This window comes from Vicia villosa, linkage group LG1 (genome assembly GCF_029867415.1).
Source record: "Vicia villosa cultivar HV-30 ecotype Madison, WI linkage group LG1, Vvil1.0, whole genome shotgun sequence".
Lineage (NCBI taxonomy): Eukaryota > Viridiplantae > Streptophyta > Magnoliopsida > Fabales > Fabaceae > Vicia > Vicia villosa.
Window position 1 is genome coordinate 94,308,483 of NC_081180.1, and position 16,016 is coordinate 94,324,498.

Sequence of the window (16,016 nt, forward strand, 5' to 3'; positions counted from 1 at the left end):
AAAAAGACAGAGTCGTGTTTTTTTAAGGTATTTTGCAGCCCGGCCCACACTAAATTTTTGGGCTTATGGACCGGCCCGATGGGCTCAGCCCATTTATATATATATATATATATATATATATATATATATATATATATATATATATATATATATATATATATATATATATATATATATATATATATATATATATAGACCTTTTATATTCTACAAAATGCAGATGTAGTGCACATTATTGAGACTCTCTCAAGTGTACCTAAAAGTCCATGATGATGAAGAGCCACACAATATTACTATTTAGAATCATTTTTCTTTTGATGTTTCTTGGATGGCTAACAGTTTGGATATTGTATCCCACTAAGATCTACCATAAGACATGGATTGTCAACCTAGAAAACAAGCTCGATTCTACATATTTTAGAGAGCAAGGTTAGCTAGGTTTTTCTATATATTTCATTTTTATTTTATAGTTATCTACATATATGTATATGCTTCTATATATAAGATTATTGATGTATTAATACATTTATTGTAAGTTGTTTTAGGGGTAAATCTCCTGCTTTTTACATTCCCTATCATGTTCATTGGAGCTCTTGGTGGTATTTATCTTCATCTTCATCATCATCAGGAAAAAATAACACAAAACTTACCCTCCACAAGGTACCTAGCCTCTAAATATTACTTTAATTATTGTTTAATTTCCATTAAGCTTATAAATATATATGTGTTTGATTTCAGTGATGGTGCTCTAAAAAGATGTTTATGTTTCCTGAGACGTCCAATCCTGGTGATCTCCCCACTTGGAATAGTTTCAGCTATGGAGCTTCTTTTTACATTCATGTTTGTTGCACTTTTGATATGGTCCTTTTCCAATTACTTATATAGAAGTTTTGGTCACCTCCATATGGACAAACAAGGCGAGAAAGTGTAATAAAAATTTTTGTTTACAATTTAATTATTTATTTAAGTTAAACAAATGGTATATAATTTGATTTATTGATTGGTCTTGTATTAGATGGGAAGCAAAGCTTAGGAGTGTATCATTGAGACTTGGTTACATAGGAAACATATGTTGGGCATTTTTGTTCTTTCCAGTCACAAGAGGGTCTTCAATTTTGCGTCTGGTTGGACTCACTTCTGAGTCAAGCATCAAATACCATATATGGCTTGGACATTTATCGATGGTTCTTTTTGCTGCTCATACCATTGGTTTTATCATCTATTGGGCCATCACCAATCAAATGATTGAGGTATGTATTTTTATGTGCAATCTTAATTACCACTTGTTTATGATAAGGTGATTTGTTATGCATTTGAGGTCCCATAATATATGTGGCAAGGAATCTATTGTCTCTTACTAATTGGAATTGAGCATATACATTGTTCCTCCATTAATTTGGACAACAATAATGGAGTTAGTGAATATTTACATTTGAAACATGAATTTTTCAAATATTTTCCTGCAGAGATAGTTATATCTTAAGGACAAATGGTGTTTATTAGATAAAAATTTATAATAGGAACATATGTTAGGGAGTCAGCGAGTAACATGAATTTTTATTTTATAATTTTATTTATTTCAATCATAATCGATTATTCTTATTTTGTAATATAAATTTTTAATATATATATGTTATATATTGCATTAAATTTATTAGTTTTTTAATGTTTATATAATATTAATAAAAATATATATTTTGTATTTTGTATATTCAAAACCCAATCCAAAACTGAATTGAAATGCAAGTAGTTTTATCTTTCAGTTAGACGAAGATTTGTCTCAAAATTGATCCAAACCACAAAACAAAGGAATGCAAAGAAATCCAAGCACCCAACAACACTAAGGAAACATTTAGATCTTCCAGAACCAATTTTTTTTATAAGCAATGGAGAAATCTAATTAAAGAAGTACAAGGGGTATCCTCCCAATTACAAGAGATAGGAAACTTACATAAAGTCCCATGGGCATTTACACCATAAATATAAATCTCTACAACCTCTAGAATTTATGTCAATGACATGACAAAACTAAGACAAAAGTTTAACATTTTCCACAACTTCTACCACGTTAGGCACCTCATTCTTGAAGATGGCCAAATATTTTGAGATCCACAGCGCCCAACAAGTTGCTAACCAAACTAACAATATCTTTTTCGGAGAACCCTTTCCGCTAAGAGCCTCGTATATCCGCAACAAGTGGTTTAACAGTGACCTCTCAGTACCTTGGGATAGATCCATCTAACTCAACACCAAACTCCAAACAACTTTAAAAAACGGACAAAACAATAGCATACGATCTAGAGATTCTACTTCAGATGAGCAAAAAACACAAAAGGAATCATTGCTATTCAAAAGCACATCCATCCTTACCAAATGTTCTTTGGTTGCTAACCTGTCCTTTAAACACCTCCGACCAAAAACATGAATTTTCAAAGGGACCATGGATAACCACAAACACTCAAAGGCTTTCAACAGGTTTGGACTGGGAAAAGTAGGATTCACCATTCTTTTGATAGTTAGCTTAGTGATATCTTAAGTTTTTTTGTTTGTAGATCGTTATTTAGTTCCAGTAGGTTATTTATTTGCTATTATTCATAATTTATATTTAAAAAGTCAAATTTTTATTATTATTCAGTTGATACATTTTAGATGAATAGTTTAGTAATATTTAACATTACATGTAAATTTATTAGCAAAGCATCAAAATTTGATGCTACAAAATACGAATACGAATACGACTTTGGGTGTCCTCCATTTATTATTCTTCAAAGCATTGATACATGATACATGGCAAAAAAAAATCAAAGGGTTAAAGTTAAATATTTGTTTTCATGAAAAAGAAAAAAAAACATGTCTCCCTTTTCCTTTCACCATCATCAACAATGCTACAATCTACTCTTTCAGTATGTGCCATCACCATCTCTCCTTCCTATTTATCCATATGAAGTAGGACGCGGAAACCGTCTTACCACCTTTAGTCTCCACAACGGTGTTCTTCCTTTCTTATGTTCCACACATCACTATGTTCTCACGTAGTTCTTTCTTCCTTTCTACTTCTTTTTCTAACGATGGTGATGTGGCAAATCTTCTAGTGGATTGACAATACAACAAGGTGCTTGAAGCAATAAAGATGAAGAATGTTGTTGTAAGAACGAACGAAGAAGATTGGTTGTGTCAGGGAGTGAAAAGGGAGAGTCTCGTATCAGGGTAGATAATGAGAGGAAGACGTGCATTACTGCGTTTCTTTTAATATATTGATAAATGATTATGTAAGTTATAACTATATCAATGATATGCAACTGAAAATATGGTGTCATACTTAACAATTTAGTCATTGATACGTATAACGTGAATCCGGACGGGACCCGTGCGACATCACGAGTCTCTTACTAATTTTTATGAAAAATTATATTTTATTTTATCTCTTTAATTCCAACGCTTTAATTTATTTTTGCCACGTGTCATGCATCAATGATTTAAATAGGGATAAATGGAGGACACCTAAATGGAAAAAAGTTGTACCCACAAAATACATCTTTGGGGTCTTACTCCATTATTACCAGAAATACACTTAACACAAACAAACAACTAATAATTGAAAATACGATACTAAAACAAGGAAAAAACTAAATGTAAAGTACTACACAAACAAAACAAAATATAAAACTACAAAATCAATCTGGCATCAGGTGATCTTCCCAAACCAACCAAAGCGGGAGAAGACCTCAAGACCATAAGCCAAGAGCAACAAAAGGAAAAATAAAGACTAGCACAAGACTGCATTGAGCTAAAAAATTGCTCTCTCAACCAAACCATATTCAACCAACTATTAGCCCAAACATATGAGAAGATATTTCTCATATTCAGAAGAGTGAGAACAAGAACAACTACGATATTTAGTAAGAAACTTTTTCCACCAAAAAAGTTTTAACCTAACTTCAAACTTATGCAAAATTTTGATCTTATAAGAGAAGATGAGATCATTACCCAATTTCCTTATAAACCCCACAACCAAATATCGACAAAAAAACAAACCTTTAATTTTCCCTACCGTAATGAGAAAAATATTTCTACTAGGAAAATAATGCTTAAAGACTTTGTTAAATGTGATAAGGAGAAAGAGAATGTGGTTAACATTGGGAATAAAAATATCACAATTGAAAATAACTAACTTGAAAACAGTTATGAAGTTGTTCTTAAGTTGTTGTAGTTAATTAAGTTACTTGCTATATAAGTAACATTCCACTTTTGTAAGAAACACAATTTGGTGAACAATGAAAGCTTGTGTATCATTCTTCTTTCTCTATTTCAGTATTTTTCCATGTTTACTTTGAGTCTTAACATGGTATTACAGCCATTGTACAATTCTTGAATGTACTTGTGATATTTCTTTTAAGCAATCACCCAAATTTGTGCATACAAAGATGGTGACCAGGTCATCGGATTTCTAAAAGGCTTGAATGATCAATATTCAGCAGTTAGGTCACAAATCATGTTAATGAAACCTCTTCCAAATATCTACAGAGTTTACTTGTTCAACAAGAAAGATAAGATGCAGATTTCTTACTTTTCCAAGTCAGAGTAATAATTCACAATACAAAGGAAATCCTGGTTCTTATAGTAGAGGCACAATAGGTGGCAGATTTCATGGTAGCACTGATAGAGGTGTGAATAGGAATTAGTTTAAATGTAATTATTTAGTGTAATTACCGATATAGCCCCATAACCTTTATATATACGAGAAATAATAATGAGAAAAGTATGAAGCCAAGAATTGTTGACATGGTATCAGAGGTTTTCGATCAAACCTGTGAGTTTTAGGTTAATCTTGGCTTTATTCAGCGACACCCCACTGGGTCGCTCTTGAAATCGTCTCGGTAGATCTCGTTTCTCGGTAATTGAAATCATCTCGGTTCTCGGTAATCTCTTCCAAGATTGCGATTCTAATCTCGGGTGCTTACAAATCGTGTTTGCTTTGATCGTGTTATCGTATCGGTGTCGGCAAGTATTCTGAATTAGGGTTTTGACTCGATGTCGGTAAGTATTCTGAATTAGGGTTTTGACTTGGTGTCGGCGAGTATCCTGAATTGGGGTGGTGATTTGGTGTCGGCAAGTATTTTCTCCAGTGTTCCGTTGGTGTTTCTTGTTTCACGTTAACAAAATTGTTACGTTAACAAAATTGTTCTTAAGTCATCTCTGATATTATGGCTTCCGAAGAAGAGATAAATCATATTTGTGTTCATTTTACCGGAAAGAATTATCTTGTTTGGGAATTTCAGTTTCGGATGTATGTCAAAGGGAAAGGATTATGGAGTCACTTGGACGATGTCTCTTTGGCACCGTTAGAGACAACTGACTTAGATGCATGGGAAATAGAAGATGCTCAGATTATCACTTGGATTCTCGGTACTATTGATCCTCACATGATTAATAATTTGCGATCTTTTTCCACTGCCCAAGAAATGTGGAACTACTTGAAGCGTATCTATAACCTAGACAACGCGGCCAAACATTTTCAGTTGGAGCTAGACATTGCCAATTACAAACAAGGCAATCTGTCTGTTCAAGAATATTATTCTGGTTTTTTGAATTTGTGGACAGAACACTCTGCGATTATACATGTTGATGTTCCAAAGAGTTCTCTCGCGGATGTCCAAGAGGTCTACAATACTAGTAGGCAAGATTAATTTCTCATGAAGCTTCGTGCAGAATTTGAGGTTGTCAGAGGTGCTTTGCTGAATAGGAATCCTGTTCCTTCTTTAGATACATGTGTTGGTGAACTTCTCAGAGAGGAACAACGTCTTGCTACTCAAGGATCCATGTCTCACGATGTTGTCATTTCTGAGTCTGCTATGTTTGCATATGCTCCTCAGAGTAGAGGTAAAGGTCGTGATATTTGACATGTCCAATGTTTCTCTTGCAAACAATTTGGACATTTTGCTCAGAGTTGCAGTAAGAAGTTTTGTAATTATTGCAAGCAGCGGGGCCATATTATCTCTGATTGTCCCACCCGTCCTCCACGATCAGCACAACGTTTGGTGCAAGCATTTCCTGCTAGTACAAGATCTGCAGTTGGTCCTTCCATCACCAATCCATCTAATGGTGGTGCTCTCCAACCTGAAATAATCCAACAGATGGTACTTTCCTCTCTTTCAACCTTGGGAATTCAGGGTAAGTCTTCGAATGTTTCCTGCCCGTGGTTTCTTGATTCTGGTGCATCCAATCACATGACAGCTTCTTCTGAATACTTGCACAATTTACATTCTTACCATGGTAATCAGAAAATTCAAATTGCGGATGGTAATGCTCTCTCTATCACGAATGTTGGTGACCTCAACTCGGATTTTCGGGATGTGTTTGTAGCACCTGGACTTGCTTCCAATTTATTATATGTTGGTCAATTGGTTGATAATAATTGTAATGTAAATTTTTCTCGTGATGGTTGCCTTGTGCAGGAACAGGTGTCGGGGAAGGTGGTTGCGAAGGGGCCTAAAGTGGGAAGACTGTTTCCACTTCAGTTTATTTCTAGTCATTTATCTCTTGTTTGTAATAATGTCTTGAATTCTTATGAGGATTGGCATAGAAAATTGGGTCATCCTAACTCTGCTGTTTTATCTCATTTATTTAAAAATGGTTTATTGGGAAATAAAAATGTTGTTTCTAATGCCTCTCTTTCATGTTCTGTTTGCAAATTAGCTAAAAGTAAAACACTTCCTTTTCCGTCTGGTGCTTATCGGGCTTCCTCTTGTTTTGAAATGATTCATAGTGATGTATGGGGTATGTCTCCTGTAGTTTCTCATGCTCGCTATAAATATTTTGTCACATTTATTGATGATTATAGTCGTTTTACTTGGATATATTTTCTTCGGTCTAAATCTAAAGTGTTTTATATGTTTAAGAAATTTCTGACATATGTTGAAACTCAATTTCATGAAAATGTTAAAAAATTTTGCTCTGATTCTGGTGGTGAATACATGTCTCGTGAGTTTCAAGAATTTCTTCAACAAAAAGGCATTTTGTCTCAACGATCTTATCCCAATACCCCCCAAAAAAATGGGATGGCAGAACGCAAGAATCGTCATTTGCTTGATGTGACCCGCACTTTACTTATTCAAGCTTCTGTACCACCCCGATTTTGGGTGGAGGCTCTTTCCACAGCTGTCTTCTTGATCAATCGTCTTCCTTCTACGGTTATTGATCTCGATTCTCCTTTTTTTCGTCTTTTTAAAATTCAGCCTAATTATAATGATTTACATACTTTTGGATGTGTTTGTTTTGTTCACTTACCTCCATTTGAAAGACATAAGCTTGGAGCGCAGTCTGTTCAATGTGCGTTTATGGGGTATAGTCACTCTCATAAGGGATTTGTGTGTTATGATGTCACTAACCATCATTTTCGCATTTCTAGGAATGTGACATTTTTTTATAATCAGTTTATGTTTCCATGTGTTTCTCCTGTCATGAATGATATTGTTACTCTTCCTAAGTTTTCTATTATGCCTCAATCTATAGAACGCTATACACCAGGTCATGTATATGTCAGAAAACACAAACAGCAGGTTCCCACACCCCTTCCCGACGCTGAACCGCCACCTGATCCTGTAACGGTTGAACCACGACGTTCTGGTCGAATATCTCGAGCACCAGATAGATATTCACCAGACAGGTATGATTCCTCACATACTTCTCTGACTGCCACACTCTCTAGCATATTTATTCCTACTTGCTATTCACTGGCTGTTAAAGATGTACATTGGATAAAAGCAACGAATGAGGAACTTCAAGCTCTTCAAGAGAATTTCACATGGGATATTGTCTCTTGTCCTCCTGATGTTAAACCCATTGGTTGCAAATGGGTGTACTCTGTGAAATTGAATTCTGATGGGTCCCTCAACCGTTTCAAGGCTCGCTTGGTTGCCTTAGGAAACAAGCAGGAATATGGAATTGATTATGATGAGACATTTGCACCGGTTGCCAAAATGACATCTGTTCGTACGGTACTCTCTATAGCTGCTTCTAACGGGTGGGCTCTTCATCAATTAGATGTGAAAGATGCTTTTCTTCATGGTGACCTGGAGGAAGATATTTATATGACTCCTCCTCAAGGTTTATTTCCGTCATCTAAGGGTGTGTGCAAGCTCAAACGCTCCTTATATGGTTTGAAACAAGCGCCTAGAGCATGGTATGAAAAATTTCGCTCCACTCTACTTGGGTTTTCCTTTACTCAGAGTCAGTACGACTCTTCTCTATTTATTCATAGAACATCTACTGGGATTGTCCTACTTCTTCTGTATGTTGATGATATGATTATTACTGGTTCTGATGATGCTTCCATTCAAAGCCTTAAACAGCAGTTACAAGCAGCGTTTCATATGAATGATCTTGGTAATTTGTATTATTTTCTTGGTCTTGAGGTTCATTCTACATCCAAGGGCAGATTCCTCCATCAACACAAGTATGCCACAGATTTAATTTCTATGGCTGGTCTGCAATCGGCTAATCCAGTGGATACTCCTCTTGAGGTTAATGTTAAATATCATCGTGATGATGGTGATCTGTTGCATGATCCCTTATTGTATCGTCAACTCGTGGGTAGCCTTAATTACTTGACTATTACTCGCCCTGACATATCATTTGCTGTTCAACAAGTAAGTCAATTCATGCACTCTCCTCGCCACCTTCACTTGGCAGCAGTTCGTCATATAATTCGTTACTTGAAGGGAAGCTCTCATCGTGGTTTATTCTTTCCTACTAGAGTTCCTCCTAAATTGAGTGCTTATAGTGATGCCGATTGGGCAGGGTGCCCTGATACTCGACGATCTGTCACTGGTTGGTGCATGTTTCTTGGCTCTTCATTGATCTCATGGAAAAGTAAGAAACAAGCGAGAGTCTCTAAATCTTCTACTGAATCTGAGTATCGTGCCATGTATGCTGCTTGTTCTGAAATAATTTGGCTTCGTGGTCTTCTGGCTGAACTTGGATTTCCTCAAATAGAGCCAACTTCACTTTATGCTGACAATACAAGTGCCATCCAAATTGTTGCGAATTGTTGACAAGAGGCACATGAATTTGCATTCACTTTGGGATGATAAATCATACAGTTGATTATTGCTTCAAAAATCATGTATTCCATCCTCATTAGCAAGAGGATGGTGAAATCAATAATTGTGGAGTTATAGCAGACAAGGCAGATGAATTTCATGTTGAATTCAATGAAAAAAAGAATAAGATTATGATTCATTGGCTTTCACATCATATATGCACAAGGCTATGTTAGCAGTTTTCTAAGGATCGTCTTATTTGCAGCCTTATAATATCAACAAAAACTTAACATCTAAACCTGATTAAGGCACATGTATCATATGAACTATCCATATTACACCTAGATCTGAAACTTTTATTTTAGACACTAATGAAACCGACCATGTGTGTTACACCATAATTTTTTTCAGTGCTTGAAGAAAATCAAACATATAACTATCAAAGTACCCAATGGAGGTTTAACAACCACTAGGAATCATCAAATTTGATCATTCTTTCTATATAATAGATGTCTTATACATGCATAACTTTGCTTCTAATATCATTTTTGTTCCTAAACTTACCCAAACACTTCATTGACAACTAAGTTTTTCATGACATTGATTGTATAATACATGACACATGCTCCAAGAGGATGATTGACACAACTAAACTAAGTGGTAGATTGTATATTTTAACATCTCCAACTGTTACTTTGAACCATACACCATCATCTCACATCATTAATGTCATACATCCACTTATATTAAACACACCTAGCAATCGTAATCTTTGGATTTAAGGTTTGTTCATACATCAAATGAAAAACTATTTGAGCTTAATTAAAACTGCTTGAGCTTAGTAGGTTTTTCTTATAGTTCTCACATATCTAATTATGTTTTTGATTTAGTTATATGGATATTTGGGGCACCTTATCCATACCATCCAACATTTCTTGACTGTAGTTGATGATAAAAGTAGGTTTACATGGATTTTTCTCTGGCGAGTGAAATCTGAAACTTCATCCATCATTAAGTCATTTCTCTCAATGTTCAACTCTCAAATCAATTTTCATATAAAATGAATTAGATATGACAATGATATTAAGTTCATGCTTCAAAATTTTTACAATGAATAAGGCATAATCCATCAAACATCTTGTGTTGGTACTCCTCAATAAAATGGATTTTTGAAAGGAAGCACCAACACATTCTTGGCATAACCCGAGCTATTTTATGTCAAGCTTATTTACCTCAAATTTTTTGGGCTCATGTAATTAGTCATGCTGTCCACATCATTAATAGATTGCCAAAACTATTCTTGAAACACAAGTCACCTTATTAAATTTTATACAATAAAATTTCTGAAATAACTACTTTGAAACTTTTTGGTTCATTATGTTTTTTCTTCAACTTTAAAAAACAAATAGAAAGAAATTGGGATGTGGGTGTAGAAGCGCATATATTTAGGATATAAAGTTGTGGTTAAGGGTCACATCTTGTTTGATTTACAATGCAGAGAACTTTTTGTTTCAAGAGATGTTGTATTTTTTTAAAATCAATTTCCTTACAAGAAAAATTCATCTAATGATAATGTACCTATCCTTAAATCTAATAATTACAAACATGCTTGGTTAGATGAGTTGTTTGATAATCTCAAACACTCCAACCACACAAATCAACACATATCTAAACACATAATCTCAATCAGTTGTCCTAATATACCTGAAAAATTCATATCCCATTTTACTTGATTCACTTGGTTTGAATTCTGAAACATCACTACCAATTACATTTGAAAATTCCACATATGCCAAATACTAATCACATTCCACAAGTAATTCTTCAAGGCAGAAAATCAACCAGACTTGTCAAACCTCCATCCTATCTGCTAGATTACCACTATAATCTACTATCCAATACAATCCATAATTTAGAATAGGTTGTCACCAATTCATCCTCTTCATGTAAGTATCCTTTATCATTATTCTTGTCATATAATTCATTCTCTTCTGCACACAAACAATTTATCTTAAATGTGTCGACCATTATTGAGCCTAAGTCACATGAGACTGCCATTTGTTATAATAATTATAGGGATGTTATCAAAGCTAGGTTGACTACTCTGATGAAAATAAATACTTGGAATCTTGTTGCTTTACCTTCACACAATAAAGCCATTGTATGCAAATTGGTGTTAGAACTGAAATTGCATGCCAATGGTACAGTCGAGAGATACAAGGAAATATTAGTTACTAAGGGTTTCAAATAAACTAAAGGACTTGATTATATGGTTAGCTTCACTTATGTAGTAAAAATGACCATAATTCGAGTTCTCATGGTCATTGGAGCAGTTCAAAGTTAGCCACTATTTCAACTCGATGTCAACACAACTTCCCTTCATGGTGATCTTAGTAAAGAAGTTTACATGTATCCTCCTTTAAGCCTTGACTTGCCTCAATTTGATCTCGTATGAAAATTAAAGAGGTCTCTATATGGTTTGAAGCAAGCTAGAAGGAAATGGAACACAAAGCTCACTGACACACCCACTTCTTCATGATATACACAATCTAATATAGATTACTCACTTCTCACTAAGAATTCTCACAAAGGCTTCATAGTTATCCTTGTATATATATGGATGATTGGGTCTTAGGTGGGACTAATCTTGAAGAAATCAAACAACCTAATACCCTTTTGAATGACAAGTTTAGCATAAAAGACTCAGGCGTTTTCAAATACTTTTTAGGTTTTATAGTAGCTAGAACATAAGATGGAATCTCCCTTTTCCAAAGAAAGTTTGCTTTAGAAGTAATCCATGATGCATGATTTATTGGAGCCAAGCCATGAACTACACCAATGCAACCCCATCTACAACTCCACAAAACTTATTGCCAACCTCTATTTCAACCTACTGCATTCATGAGATTAATAAATATAATTTTTTATCTGACGCATTCCATACCTAAGATAGCTCATGCAGTAAGTAAACTAAGTGAGTTTCTTGATGCTCCCACTGATAGACATATGTTGACAGGCTTGCATTTGTTAAGACATCTAAAGAAAATCCAACACAAGGACTATTTTTTAGCTCATCATCCACACTTTGCATTCAAGGTTTCTCTGATTCCTAATGGGTGGCATGCCCTGACACTAGTAGGTTGGAAACCCAAGAAACATGTTGTAGTATCTATATCATCATCAGAGGTAGAATATAGAGCACTGGCCCATACAACTTGTGAAGAACAATCGATTCTTTACTTGATTAGTAATTTCCTGATACCACATTAATTGCCAGTCATCATCTACTGTGACTTTAAATCTGCTTCATACATTGCTACAAATCAAGTATTCCGTAAAAGAATAAAGCATATTTAGATTGTCACGTAGTGAGAAACAAGGTTCTAACATGAGTTGTACATTTCATGCTTGTAATTTCAAAGGAGCAGGTTACAGACATTCTCATAAAATCTCCCCACCCGGGTCCATTCAACAATCTACAAACCAAGTTTGGAATGATAGACACATGGTTTTAAATTGCGCTCCGCAATCGCAATTGCAGCCGCAACACTGCTGATGCGGTAGCCTCCGCATCTGCATCGGGCCGCAATTGCGGTGTGATTTGTAATCACACGTCCAACACCACTAGAATTTGCATCAAACACTATATGCCATGTTTTTTCACATATTTTCATCATGATTTAACATTTGAGAACCCATAAACTCAATTTACATGTGATTTGTAATGTAAAATATTAACATTAAGTGTTTTTTAATGGTGTATTTCAAATATTTCTTAATTTAAATTCATGCCGCAACGGCCGCAATGCGCATCGCAGCAACCGCAATGGCCGCAATCGCAACACCCGCAACCGCATCTGCGACCGCAACCGCAATTTTAAACCATGGATAGACATACATTCTTACTTGAGGGGGATGTTAAATGTGATAAGGAGAAACAGAAAGTGGTTAACTTTGAGAATAGCAAAATCACAATTGATAATAATTAACTTGAAAATATTTTTTAAGTTATTATTAAATAGTTGTAGTTAATTGAGTTACTTACTATATAAGTAACATTCCACCTTTGTTCGAAACAAGATTTGGTGAGCACTAAAAGCTTGCGTGTCATTCTTATTTCTCTATTTCAGTATTTTTCTATGTTTAGTTTGAGTTTTAACATACATCACCACCTTACATCCTAACCACCTAAACTCATTCTACAAGACATTAAACATAAAATTACGAGTAGAAAACAAGTGGTCAATAGATTCCATGTGTCTGTCTAGCACATAATGCACATAAAGGACCAGTCTCTGCAGTCACCACTCACCATTTAAATAGGCTTTAACGAGTTGGTGCCATACCCCAAAAAAGATGTCAAGAAAAGAAAATAACTATAGATGGTGCCTGACTTTTCCAATTCCCTCTAATGTCTGAATAATATTGACGGGTCAACTCTCCCCTTGATATCATTGGCGTGACCGCTGAATATGTTTAGCTAACTGAGAAAGCCCAAAATAAGAATCCTTTTGCATGCTTCTGCAATTAAGAATTTTCTTTGTATGTATTACCTCTGTTCCTTTATATAAGATACAATTCACTTTTTAGGTTCATTAAGTAATCAATGTATTTGGTCTGTTTGTAGGTAGTAATTCACTAATTATTTCAAATATAAAATAGCCTTTTATTACTTGTGGGTTGTATAACTACTAGTTTTTATTAGAAAATTGCATTTAAGTATGAGAGAGACTAAAATGAGTAAATGTATTAATTTGTTCTAATCATGCATATATATGTATTTTTTTTGGCATAGATGCTAGAGTGGAGCAAAACTTATGTATCCAATGTGGCAGGAGAGATTGCAAGTTTAATAGCACTAGCAATATGGATAACAAGTATTTCACGCGTAAGGCGTAAAATGTATGAAGTTTTCCTCTATACTCACCATCTCTACATACTCTATATCTTGTTCTATGCAATCCATGTTGGAGTTGAATATATGTGTATGATTGCTCCTGGAGTTTTTCTCTTCCTCATTGATAGAAATCTTAGATTCTTACAATCTCACCAAAATACTCAGTTATTATCAGCTCGCATTTTGCCTCGTGATGCAGTCGAGCTCAATTTCGCTAAGAATCCTAGTAAGTGATAATCATAAATTCATTTGTTTTACATGTGTTTGTTTATGTGGAATAATATATGAATGTTTTGATTGAGCTATTTGAATATGAGTACCTAAACCAAATTTTTTATTTTGGTTTAATTTCTAACTTCAGGTTTATACTATAACCCCACAAGCTTGGTGTTCATAAATGTTCCAAAGGTTTCCAAGCTGCAATGGCACCCTTTTACAGTGACTTCTAGTTGTAATATGGAAACTAATAATCTTAGTGTTACCATAAAAAATGTGGGTAGCTGGTCAAACAAGCTTTATCAACAACTTTCTTCTTCATCTTTGGATCATCTTAATGTTTCAGTTGAAGGACCCTATGGACCTCACACTAAACAATTTCTAAGGTTAGTATTAATTTGATCCTCATAGCAAAATGCTTCTTATTGATACTTATATGATACTATAATTTCTCATCATTCTTTCTCTAAAATAGGCATGAACAAATTGTGATGGTAAGTGGTGGAAGTGGCATAACTCCCTTCATATCTATAATCCGAGATCTCGTGTTTCAAAGCCAACATCAAGAGTTCCAAATTCCAAAACTCCTACTTGTTTGTATTTTCAAGAATTATGTTGATCTAACAATGTTAGATCTTATACTTCCGGCTTCTGGTCCAACAACTCAAATCTTAAACCTTCATTTACAAATCGAAGCTTACATCACCCGAGAGAAACAAGAACCTTCAACAGAAACTCACAAACCTATCCAAACAATATGGTTTAAGCCAAACCTCTCAGATTTTCCTATCTCACTTATATTAGGCCCAAATAACTGGTTATGGCTTAGTGCTATAATCACATCATCTTTCATCATGTTTCTTATTCTATTAGGAATTTTAACTCGTTACTATATTTATCCTACGGAAAAGAACTCAAGTGAAGTGTATAATTGGACATTCAAGGTTATGTGGTATATGTTTCTTCTTTGTGCATGCATATGTGTATGTTCTAGTGTTGTTTTTCTATGGGGGAAGAGACATGAAACTTTAGAAAATAAGCAAATAAATGTAGAAGTTTCAACACCAACAAGAGAACTTGAAAGCATTCCTCATCAATCTTTAGTGGAATCTACCAATGTACATTTTGGTGCAAGACCTGATCTCAAAAGTAAGTAGCGAGAGGGTATTTTTGTAAATATAGTTGAGTTTACTATATATTATTTCAAATGCAAAATGATACATAAAAACTTTCTAATTTTGCAGAAATTATGTTTGAGTTTGAATGCAAAGATGTTGGAGTCATGGTATGTGGTCCAAGAAAATTGAGACATGAAGTTGCCAAAATTTGTACTTCTAGTTTGGCTGATAATCTTCACTTTGAATCCATCAGCTTTGGTTGGTGATCCATAATATATATATTATGCATCATTTCTTTATAGGGTGTGTGTGTAATATACCATCTTTAAAATATTCATGTTGATTCCGAGATGTAATTAGTCAGTTGTGAACAACTACAATCGCACATGTATGCGTGTACATAGATTGATGTTTTTTCTTCTTATTTCTGGTTCTTTATATGTTTAAATATTGAGTGGGTGCCCCCAAAATTTGTATTTAATTTTTCTTATCAATGTATTGGTTTTATTTTTATTTTATTAAGTTAATATTTTAAAACTTATAAAATGTTTATATTATTTAACCGGAATTTGTTCTTCATCCACTTATGTTAAAGATTTGTATATACCTCGGAGTCCAATCCATCTAATCATTGTTTGTATTAAAAATTTTGGAAAATATTTATCTAGACTTCATGATAAAAGAGGTAAAATTATTTTAAAGTTGAAAAAATCAGGAAACTTTGATTAACGCCTTAACATAATA

At 34.3% G+C, this 16,016-nt stretch overlaps 1 protein-coding gene across 1 annotated transcript; it reads left to right on the top strand.

Annotated features, from left to right (window-relative positions):
- The first annotated feature begins 223 nt into the window (after positions 1–223).
- LOC131643581 (ferric reduction oxidase 4-like) lies at positions 224–15,790 on the top strand. Its single transcript, XM_058913840.1, has 8 exons — positions 224–429; positions 546–660; positions 739–927; positions 1,016–1,250; positions 13,837–14,164; positions 14,300–14,540; positions 14,630–15,303; positions 15,399–15,790. Exons 1-8 carry the CDS (start codon positions 267–269, stop codon positions 15,536–15,538), a joined length of 2,085 nt encoding a protein of 694 aa, XP_058769823.1. The 5' UTR covers positions 224–266; the 3' UTR covers positions 15,539–15,790.
- The last annotated feature ends 226 nt before the right edge of the window (positions 15,791–16,016 follow it).